Raw genomic sequence first — 12,232 nt, forward strand, 5'->3', positions numbered from 1 at the left:
TTATAATGATGACGAAACTCGCGGAAATCTATACAGAGAACCATGCCATTATCGCGGCGGCAGTGGACGTTTTTTTGTAAGTTGGTGCATCCACGGTCCCTCTACTCGTGTAGAGAGACCGTGGTGCATCTCGTATGGCGTCGAGTGCGTTGACGTTTAGTGCCAGTGAATGATGTAGGACAGCGTTTCCCAAACTTATAGTTGCGTCGGACCCCCAAAACCACTGAATCCATTCGAGGACCCCCGTTAATTACGATTCTTGTTGACATAATACGGGACTTGAAGAAAGAAAAGGAAAAACAAACAAACAAGGACACCGCCATGCAGAAAACGAGAAGGTAGTATATTTCTGCCTTCTTTAGTATCATATCAATATTGTCCCCCTCAGAGATTACGTGACCAGCACTCGCCAAAACAGTCTTCGGGCTCTCTTCGATCGTCGCGGACCCCCGGAGGACCGCGGACCACACTTTGGGAACCAGTGACGTAGGGGATGTCTGAAGGTGAGGGATGGTCCTGCATCACTGCCCAAATAACGTGCCACCAACAGTTTTTATCAACACAAAACATTTTATTTTCTCTTTCATCTTCACAACAGAACACAACTCATCACATAAAGACCTGTTGGTAGCCGAGTGTTGTGGAAATAGAGGTTACAATAAATAATGTCCCTGTAGTTAACGTAGCTGGCATTTCTTGGACCAATCTGTGTTGGAATTCAACCTTTGGTCAATGTAAGACAGTGCAAGTGACTGTTGACTGTTTTAGTCAACTTAATGCACCTTGTAGTTGTATGGTAACTGGAGGCTGAAAGTCCTCCACATTCCTTGTGAAGGAAATGCTGACTGAAGGAACTGTGTGAAACTTAACGTAATATGTCTCTACTATGATACACATGCGTTTTTGTACAGCAGCAGGTTAAGACATCACTTTCTGCCCCGCCGTTTCTTACTGGCTCCTTTTTTACCCATTGACAGATTAATTGGGGAGCCAACCTGCTCCACAATAGGCGTCTGAATGGGGCTCACAGACTTTCCAGATGAAGTCAAGTCACTCTTTGTAGTAGCAGCAGTTGGTGGGTTGAATATAACTGGGTCGTCATCAATTTCTTCCAGGTCTAGCAAGCTTGGTGTGTACTGGACCACTTCATTTCCTATGGGAGAACATCAAGTGTGTTAACATGAAGACTGCTTTTTGCATGTATACCCTAAAATTGTTTTTCATGTGTGAATGCATGCACCCGTGTTAGTCACCTGCCTCAATGACACAACAAAAGGAGTCCTAGTAATGTTGTTAATGCTGAAGTACAGTAACCAGCAGCACACTGTCACCTGTGTTATCTGCATACTGAGTTGAATAATGTGTAGTAATAATGTGTGTAATAATGTTGTAGTGTACACATCCCACATCAGCAGAAAGTTGAAGCCTGCACAGAAATCATGTTCCTACATATAGAATAAGCAAAAGGAGGTGACAGAGGAGTAGACAACAGCGTCAGGTCGGGCCAGCCCGTTGAGTCGGGTCTGGGATGAAAAAGAACTTGGGTTTCAGGCTGGGCCAGCTGTTGATGACCATGCTTGTAAACTGCGAAACAGCGAAGACACTCATTCGCAACCACCAGCCCAACAACATAAAAGTACAAACAAAATATTTACAGTTATTATAACGCATCTGATATTTTTATGTCCTGGTGTTGGATGGAGTTTCTAGTTAAAGAAAGGCACATATTGGGACCATACAGTAACAAAATTATGCTCACGGATTAATGTTTCTGTCTGCAAATAAGGATCAATTTTTCTAACAAAGTACACCTCACCTTCCAAAGCAAATGTGTGGAAGTGTTTTTTTTTTCGCAACATTAATGCAGTTTAAAAGTCATACAGCTAAGCATAACCAAAGTTGTGACCTCTGAACTGTCTCTGCTAACACCGCCATCCCTAGTCATAGGCAAAGTATGGTATGCATGATGTGTTATTGTTCACACAGTGCTTGAAAACGTAGTATCAAATATACCATGGTAAGTAGATGAAACTGCATATGTGGGCGTAAGCCAGTGTCTGAAATCTCTATTTCACAAAATATGAATTGAGGATGACACAGACTATGATGACTAAAGGATGACCCAGATATCCAGAGCTGAATGTGTCACCTTCAGTGTTCCAAGCTCACGCTTTTCTAAGTGTAGCATCGTTGCATTATCCAGGTGGGTTCCCTACAGAAAGTCTAGGCTTTAGGGTGATATTTCTGCATTCAAATCTTGCTGCCAAAGGGTATTAGAAAGGGGGGATAGAGGTCCCATGAGGAATACTCTGATGTTAGTGCATATGAATGGGACAAGGTCCCATTAATGCAGCTATTATACAGAACCTTACTAGGTCCTGTGGAGTACAGTTGAACAGTATTTAACTGCATACAGCAAAGGACTCTGTTATGCTAGGTACTTTTCCAGTGCTTTTGTGTTGGAAGTACTGTCATGCTGAAGCTTCATTTCATCCCATTATGACGATCTTTTCCTCAGGTAAGGATGGGTAGTTTTTACTTTTGTTTGTGCATAGCATGCTGCTATACTGCCCAGAGATGATAACAAACTTATGGAAACAAAGCTTAACCAAAGCATATGGCCCGCCATTACATTCCCCTTTACTGGTCAGATACTAAGAAGCTACCTGGGGTATGCTTCCAAGAAGCACCAGTGAAATTTGCCACGCGGGAACAGCATAAAGTGTTTCAAAAAGGACAACTGGCTTCCCAACACGATGTCAAACTACACAAATGTGTAAAGTTGACACTTTACCGATGCCAAGTTTGTTCAGAGGAAAAAGATGACCTAAGAGGGGATACCACGTCCGGCGGCCCCATGTATTCTCTATGGGACAAACTTTGCAGTCTCTTTCGGTAAATAATGAACAGATTTTCACGAGACTGGTCTTGTTGGATAGTATTCGGAAATGCGCTTTGTCGCTTCAGGAAAAAATACTGCTTTTCTCAAGACATTTTTCTAAACACGTTATTGAAGTATAAAAAATTACCAAAATTGGATACTCAAGCTTTGACACGCTCTGATAAAAAAACTAAGAGACCTATGCGGAAATTTTCCTGGAGCGGCAAAGCAAAAATCTTTCTAGAGCATTTTAACACGAGGATCATCCACATCCGATTATCTGTTCTCTCGATATATGATAAAATGTGAAGGTTGGTAACGCGCTGCATTTTGCGCCTTCCTGTGGCGCCATATCGCGGGCTAAAGGGGTACAAAGAATCCCTCCGCCACACAGCAGCGTAAATCCAACACCCTATCCTAGATTCCCTTTCCTGAAAGGTTCCATTCCCTGTGATGAAGTCTTTGAAACAGCTCTTTATGGGAGATTAGGTAAGGGAATGACAAAAGCGTCTGCTGTTTGGGATTGTTGGAGATAGTATGTGTGTCGCAATCTCCCAGTCTGTTCCCTGCCTAGGGTTTTTCCGACCTGATCGGTATGGCAATGCAAGTTTTCCGGCAGGCAAGTCTGCAGCTATGTCGATCACCCTTGTTTGTTTTCTGTGCACAGTGGCCGCCAATTTTTCGGTGAAAGGACCATGTATCCTACTTTTTTATGGTGCTGTCTTTGAAAGCATACAAGTTTTTAATTGCACTGAGTATGAAAATCGGCACTGATTTTGTTATTAGTTGCTCCGGTGCAGGGTTTTAGGAAAAAATGCCCCCACCCCCCAAATAATCAAAATGCCACTGAAAAAATTATCAGCTGGAAGAAATGTGCACACAAAAAATGTCCCCTGAGGGACATCCAATATTGATGCGCGTGGGATTGTTCACTTTGGACGTCGGCTTTTTGCTACAGTGTGAATAAACACGGGGGGGGGGGGGGGAATATGAAGATGAATTAAAGAAAAAGGGAAAAAAGGAAAGGTCAACCGGAGCGAGTAGTCGTATATTCTGTTTGAATTCCGAATCAAACATGCAACTCAACGTTCGAATTCCTAATCGCATCGATGTTTCTTCCAAACCGAACACATTTCAATAATTGATTGATTGATTATTTAAAAGAAAACCAGGGAGAAACATTTCAATAATGTCGAAGCTGCACACGTTAGACTAGAGGGCATAAAATAATGTGAGCGCTGCTCCAGCATGGAAAGCAACGGAGGACACGAAACGTCTAGGTAAATTGTAGCAAGATAAGCTAAGTTGATAAGGAAATTTAAAGATTACGTCCGTTTCATGCTGAATAATGATTTCGCATGTGGTGGATACCATGCGTACGGGTGTAGAAAAAAATGGTCGACAAAAAATGGCCCCTCAAGCAGTCTTGTGCCCGTTACTCGACAAAAGTAATTGATTACTGTTACCGTTACTTCTACGCAAAAGCTAATTGATTACCGTTACCAATTACTCGACTCCAAATGTGATTGAGTAACGAGTAGAAAAGTAACGCGTTACTCCGGTCGTTACTCTACATTCACGCAAATTATACCCGTCCTTGTGTGCCCCAAGAAAAAAAAAAAAAAAAAAAAAAGAAAAGAAAGAAAGAAAAGGAAAAGAAAAAGCTGTTCAACAGCGGAACAGCTGAAGAACAGCAAAAAACGCAAACGCGTAGAAGAGGTAGATCTGTACGGCTACTGTATTTATGGCCCCGGAAGCCATTGACCCGATTGTGGGAGAACATTGTGTGGAACTTCCCCATGACTCACTAAACCCCAAAAGCTTCATGTACCACACCTCTGGTGTAGGAAGGGATTTGGGAGAGCGACCCTGAGATTCCAGAATGTTATTACAATGACCTCCGCTTGCTATAGTAGAACTAGAGTCACTAAAAAAGAAGAACGGCCCAACTAAGGCTGAATGAACGTCGAATGAACGTTTCATCAAACGCAGATTCACCGAATCCGAAAATCGAAAAAGACTGCAGATGCATACTATAAACAACGTTGAACTAAGGTTTTATATGGCTGTTAATTCATTATTTTTCGTTGTACCATGGCGAAATTATCTTCGTAGCACCCGCAGATTTCGGGTAGCTTACGCGCACATATCGCTATCCCATTAATCCATGTTTCCCTACCAATGAATTCCCATCTTTCCCTACCAATGAAAAAGATGCCCAGAAAATGTAGAGGTTGCTCCCAGCTTGGAATCATTTTTTTTTTTTTTCAATATGTGTCCTACTGGTATGCGTGATTGTTCCGCACTGTTCTATTCCGCTGTGCTGTTCGTGAATGACAAAGATATGAAAATAACCAGTGGTCTCCCCTCTTCAGCTGAAAAACCAAACAAACAAACAAAAAAAAAAAAAAGAAGAAAAATTTCGCATATTCGTTTCGAATACAGCTATTTACAATTCGCTTCGCATGTAGTGCCGCTGCAAATTAATTTCTATCGGAATGAAGTTCACCAGGGCGCCGACAATCGCTCATCGAATAAGAGCTCACCCAACGATATCGGTCACATTTTTACCGACTGCGACTCTTTTACTGCCATGGCCTTTTCTTTTTCTTCTGTGGGTTCAAATGTCACCGGACGAAACGTCCCCGGACAAAATGTCCCTCGAAAAGGCCTCGGACAAAATGTCCCCAGCTGCCGTCACTCAGCCGTCTGCCAGTCCTGAACTGCGTTCTTGTTCGGCGGATTAAAAAGTCAAATTATTCAGATTTTTTTCATTTAAATATGATGAATATTGATTAAATCACTGAGTTGATTTTTGTCTTCTAAGACAGATCTTCACCTCATGGCTTCCGTGTGCCACCTCGTAGTAGCGAAATCACTTTTTGAGCACATACAAAGAAGGGCGTCTAGACTTCTAACAGTGCGGCTAACAGTTACTAGCTAATGCAAATGGAGATCTATTTGAAAACTATATATTATGAATTACACCGAATAGTAATAGGAAAAAGAAATAACTGGGAAAGTTCTACGCTCGTGGAATGACCACCCGCCATGTGTAACCAAATTGTTTGCCAGTGTACCGGAGAGCCACTGAAGGGGTCACGTGACGCTGTTTGTGCTAAAAGCCACTGAAGTATAATATATTTCAGGCTGTGGTTCATTCCCAGGCTCAGTCTCATCTTCCCCAGCGTCTCCAGTTTTATGTTACTATTCGAATTCAAACATAACATAAGGGAGGTGATTTAAATCTTGATTAATATTCATGACTTAAATCGCGATTAAAATCGGTGATTTAAATCTGGCTGATTTAAATCAATCAACCCTGCACATGATAGCATGAAAAACATTTGTCACATTTGAGGTACCAACGGCTGTGCAACCGGGGTCCAGGAAGAAATGTCCCTAGAAAAAATGTCCCCGGAAGAAATGCCCCCGGAAAAATTGTTCCCGGAAAAAATGTCCCCGGAAAAATGTCCCCGGAAAAAATGTCCCCGGAAAAAATGTCCCCGGAAAAAATGTCCCCGGAAAAAATGTCCCCTGAGGAAAATTCACTTTTGGTACGCGAGGCCTGGTTGACTTCGGATGTCGACTTTTTACTAGGACGGTATGAATATTTGGATTTTTGAGCACCGAAGCGAGTAATCGTATATAATATTCCATTTCCGAATCAAATATGGAATTCAATGTTCGAATTCCAAATCGAATTGATGTTTCTTCTAAACCGAATATATTTGAATAGTCCCGAAGTTGCACACGTAAGGCCGGCTCATGGAAGGCATAGAACAGAGTGAGCGCTATACTTACGCCTACCGTACATGTTTATATTCCAATATATGCTGTATATGTATCCAATTACGGTTATTCGACGAGTCACTTAATTTATTCGTACTCAATTCCGTTTTAAAACTACTATTCCCACGTAACATTTCTTTGCCTAGGGAGTCACTGCGGGTGACCAGGGTCAGTTTTGGTGAATTTACTTCGTTGTATCTTGCAATAAAGGGGCCATACAGTCATGGGACTCCCGAGGCCCAACGCATGACACCGCTAGAGATATTGAAATACATTTTTGCCTGTAAATTTTGTTGCTTTCCCCCCGCATTTTATTTTCCTTTTTACACATCACCCTGCACGTCGATCCGCGCGCTTTTAAAAAAAGAACTTGACATGCTCCTACCCATTCAGAATGACATCTCTCCCGATTTGTTGAAACTGGGCGGCGTACGCCTTTCTGTGACATTTCACATTTGTGCTAATTAGCGGAGAATATGTTTTCCCGTGTTAGCGCCGCGAAGCAACTGTTGCTGTACGCGGCGTACAGACGTGGATAGAGGACAGCAGGAGGGAGGGTGACAGGGGGTTAGTATGCGTCCAGGGCCGACTTCAGGGCTAGGTGTGCCGACATTCGTCAGGAAAGTCCGACGGAAAACCAGGGAAAACCTCAGACAGCACAGCCAGCACGGGGATTCGAACCCGCGTCGCGTCCCAGTCTCGGCGTGAAGGCAATCATCCTAACCAGGGTGTCGAACCGAAACGTTTTTCGTTCCGGTTTTCGTTCCGGTTTTCGTTCCGGTTACATCATAAACGATCCGGTACCGGTTCTGCTCCGGAGCAAAAAAATAACGGTTCATACCGGTTTTTAACCGGTTCCGCTTCTGCTGGGAATATTCATCCTCACAAAAAAAACCTATGTTACAAAATGTAAACCCCTTTATTCCGCATACATGGTATTTAATATTAATAGACAGCTGTGAAATTGGTAGCTCCTGGTTCCTGTAGGTTACTGTCTGTTCAAATGGGCTTTCTCCTTTCTTGAAGCACATGCTACAAACGGACTTGTTTGTCGTGATGTCATACGTAAAGTACTTTCTTGCTGGATTGGAGCGATCGCGTCCCATCCGAATGTCTGTCTAGACAGCAAGCACCACCGCACGAGTAGGATACAAATCGAGGAACACCTTCACTCACAAACGCGCTCGACGGCTCCTTATTTTCTTCGTGTCCTGTCCACAAAAGAGCTGCCACTTCGCATGGGCTTGCCCTCGCGTATACGTAAATGTATTCAACTTAGCTGCACTCCAACAAGGGACGCGTTGCGCGACATTACCGATAAAGAAGCCGTTATGCAGCCCCCTTTGGTCGCGGGGGGGATCAAATTAAAACGATCACTATACGGCACATTGCTAGAGAGTCACATGTACCTCTAAGTCTGTGTGCGTGCGCGAACGATAAACCATTACAAAGGGAGCCTAAGGGTCATAGTATACCGACATACATTCCACCGTAACCGTAACCCTCGTATAGTATCCATGACATGACTTCAGAGCACACAACATCTGTTTCATTCGCCTATCCGTAGTCCAAACTACGAAGTCCAAACCGGCGAAGTTTTTTCTTGGACCGAAAACCGTTAAATATATTTTTCGGTTTCCCTCCTGAGCGAAAAAAACGTATACGGTTTCGATTCCATTCCGGTTCGCACCAAAATAGCGGTTTTTTTCGGTTTTCGGTTCCGGTTTTCGGTTCGCTCCGACACCCTGATCCTAACCGCTACTCCACGCGAGCTGGTACAGAAAAATGTACGTCCCGCTTTTAATTCCCTCAAACCTGAAAGGATAGCTGTGTCATCATGCCTAAAATCTACAGTCGCAAAATCCCGGCGTTCCGGTTGCACACGAGTCAGTGTGACGTCATGCAGGATATACTTTTTAGTACAAGAAGAAAGAAACAAAATAAGAATATCCCAGCCAAGTGTGCACGTTGTATCAACAAACGTGACAATTGATTGCAGTGTATTCTCTACGCGAAATCATAAGTGAAAGTGGCCCAAGCTTTCAAAGTAAAAACACTTAATAAGTGGTTAGATATTTTCGTATTTATTTTGAATCCGAGGACTTCAAGGCCAGCAATATCGCAACCGGGGATTTCGCAAAAATTCCACGCGTACCAAAAGTGCATGTTTCTCAGGGGACATTTTTTCCGGGGACATTTTTTCCAGGGGACATTTTTTCCAGGGGACATTTCTTCCAGGGGACATTTCTTCCGGGAACATTTCTTCCTGGAACATTATTTCTGGGGACACTTCCTCCGGGGACATTTTTTCCGGGAACATTTTTTCCGGTTCCCGTGCAACCGGACTGCATCTGGGGTCATTTTCGGGGACGTTTTGTCCGGGGACATTTCGTCCGGATCCCGAGACTCGTAAACATCCAGCATAGACATAAAAGAACTAAGATGTGGGTTCGAGTCCTACAGCTGGCTAACCTTTTCAGTGACTTTCTCCTTTCATCGTTAATCAAGCATAGGCTCGCTTGCGTGTGTGTTTTGCAGATTGGAGAAATTCTATATGGTAATGTAATCAATCAATCAATCAATGCACCACATTTTTTCTGTGAATACACAGCACTTGGCTTTACGAAAGCCTAGTTTCTATCTGCGAAATGTTTTGCAACTCCCAGCCAAAGAAACATCAGCAGGTCAATATAATTTTAAAGAAATAAGCGCGGCGAACGAAACGTAACACTTCGACTTTGCGTGCTGGTGTCGAAGAACTCAGACATGGAAAGCTTAGGAAAGCTAAGATAATATCAACCCCAGAAGTCAGGAGATGCTGTCCACAAAGGGACAATGAAGAAGAATTCGCCTTGGTCGGACCTGTCTTTTTTCCTTTAGCTCAGTTGACCTTGGCAACCCACACAAGACGGGAGATCCCTGCACCTCAATAGTCAAGGAGGTCACACGTGTTTATGGAACTACACAATCCCGCGGAGGAGAAACTCGTAACAGGGGTATTCATTAGAGCTTTCACCTTGATGAGACCCGGATGTTTGTGTGGCGCCATCTACATGCGACAAAGTCGTGAATCGGAGATGGCTCCTCGGTGATATCCCCTCTTAAGAAAGAAGTTATTCCATCTACATTCAATAATTATTCATCATATCTAGAGCAAAAAGCAAGCTGAGCAGAGCAGACCATCAGGAAAAGGAGCAGGCCCTTAATCAACATGGTCCCTTCCATGCACCAAAAAGGCACAAGCATGGCTACAGTCTGTGTCACTTGAACAAACTTTTGTTTACAGCCCAACAAAGCATGTCATCATGGGGGATGCAATGCCCCACATGAATAACATGAGATCAAGTGACTTGGCCACTGCTCCACAAGCAATATGGGCACTGGCTCATTGCAATATGAGTATGTGTTCATCAGGTGCATTGGAAGCACAGGGGTGGCATCCAATGTATTGCTCCGTAGACGAAAGCGTGCTGGGCGAACGCAATGCATCCTGGACAGGTCCTGGTCGTACGTCACAGCAAACGTCAAGGCACACGTGACCTTAAAGATGGCGTCGCCCGTGATCGGCGGCCAAACCCTTTGTAAACAATGCGGTTGTTGTTTCTGGACGACGTTTTGGATGTTTTTCGATCACGGTAATTATTTCTATCCGATAATCTCGCAGTAAAATGCGCAGTTTTACACATAAAGCCTTGTATTGTTGACAACTTCCAAAGATGTGGTGACGACCGCGCGTTAAGACTTTCCGAGCCTATGCGATGTACTTAAACTAAGGTGAAATGGGCTACCATGTTGCAGAAGAAGCACCGCATACTTTACGCTGGCTAAATACGGCCATCTCTTCGTGTTAAGACGGTGAAAATATGTCGGTAAGCGGCAAAACTACATGTAAACAAAGTCACATGACCTTAAAATGACGTTTTCTATGACGTGCGACCAGGACAAGATGGCAGTTTTGCCAAAAGCACCCGCTTGAGGGTAGTTACAACAATGGCGGGTTTGTGTCACCCCTGTGATTGGAAGGAAGGCTGAAGTGACACATGTGCACTTTTTCTTCCCGAGTAGGTCTCGAATTTGAAGAAAAAGAAGCAAACTTTGTCCAAGTTTATTATTCAACACTGTTATTCTGAGAAAACTCACAACAACGCTGTACGAGCGCACAAGGACAGTCAGACTTTTCAAGTTTCCATTCAGGAACACACACAGTAATCATTCAGGATCTACTAGTGGTGTAACTAGCTTCAGTAACCTTGTTAAAGGTTGCCCATTGACACAAGTAGAGAGCTATAAATCTCAGTCTAGATTGTGATGAAGTAAGGATCTCAATACAACAGACAGACAGACAGACTCTTGTGGGCCATGCAGACTTTTGTATTACAGAGACACGTGATAAAGGACCTGTGTGGACAAAATCCCTGCTGAGTGACTCTCTGGTCGACCTCTCCGATTATTTTCTTACAAATATAAATATAGGGAAGCCAAGGTTTTGGGACACATATCAGCAGTGTAAGTATTTGAAAACTATAGATAGTTATTTTTCTGATCATTGCACTTTTCAAATTACAGGCCTTGTATCTTTGTAACTATTAAAGACACTGAGCAGATTTCTTCCCTACATAGTGTTGATGATGTGGTGTATTGCCTGCTACAGCCTGAGGTTCTTGATTTTGCAAACGTGTAGTTAAAAAATCAGAAATTTTCTCCATTTGTGATATATTCAACTTTTTCTGTGCCACACTGGTTTGTTCCAGATGGGTGCATCCTAACGGGACTAGTGACATTCTGTTTGTCTCAGAATGCCCTTTTTGCTCCTATCAAGCACGTCGGGTGATCCGGAATAGCGCTCCTAGCATGCATTTAGAGAGGGCTGATTGGCAAAAAAGTGCAACTCTAGGGGCCCATTTTGCATATTCTCCCATTCACAACAACATTCATATTGCTCACAGGCATTGTCTATGATGAGCTAAATTAGCACATTTGAAAACACTCCACTTCAGAAAGGGCAAAGTGGATTCTGTTTGCGATAAGAATGGTCAAAGCTGCTAGTGGTTTGTATTGTTACCACTAACTACAAACTACAAAGTTAATGTTAGTGCAATGAGAATTGCCTCCGGAAGCCAAATCACCCCAGTTATTGAACATCCTCGTCACAAAAGTAGATGTCTGAAAAAAAGATGAGCTTCGATTACTGCCACATACTAACACTCCAGGTTCTGGCTCATGACTTCGGCCAAGATGGTGGGGTAACTCCAAGATATGTGAAGAAGTTAATTTGTCTATGAAGAGTGCGAAGTTCCTCAGTAGAAAGCTCGTATACTTCAAACAACTTTAACAAATGAAGCCTCATGAGGGTAGTTCTGTTTCACCCTCCAGTGACTGCTGTCGTGAGACCAAAAGCCAGGCCTGGCACATTTGTGGCCCCCATTTTAAGAAAGTTGGTGCCACAATCTTATTTGTGGAGACCAGTGATGGCAAGCAGTGAACTACATGTAGTTAAGCTACTAGTTAAAGGGACCATGAAATAATATTCGACAAGCCATTTTCAATTTGTTTCTCTGC

The 12,232-nt window shown here is 43.2% G+C and overlaps 1 protein-coding gene across 2 annotated transcripts in view; it reads right to left on the bottom strand.

The window, feature by feature from the left end:
- Positions 1-550: 550 nt before the first annotated feature.
- The window catches only part of LOC135377759 (heat shock factor protein-like), a 29,431-nt gene continuing 17,749 nt past the window's right edge, over positions 551-12,232 (bottom strand). For both annotated transcript variants that reach the window (XM_064610414.1, XM_064610413.1), the window contains exon 12: positions 551-1,153. In XM_064610414.1, coding sequence (XP_064466484.1) covers positions 927-1,153 — 227 coding nt within the window. In that variant the 3' untranslated portion in view covers positions 551-926. The remainder of the gene's footprint in view (positions 1,154-12,232) is intronic.

The sequence above is a fragment of the Ornithodoros turicata genome, chromosome 1, assembly GCF_037126465.1.
Source record: "Ornithodoros turicata isolate Travis chromosome 1, ASM3712646v1, whole genome shotgun sequence".
NCBI lineage: Eukaryota > Metazoa > Arthropoda > Arachnida > Ixodida > Argasidae > Ornithodoros > Ornithodoros turicata.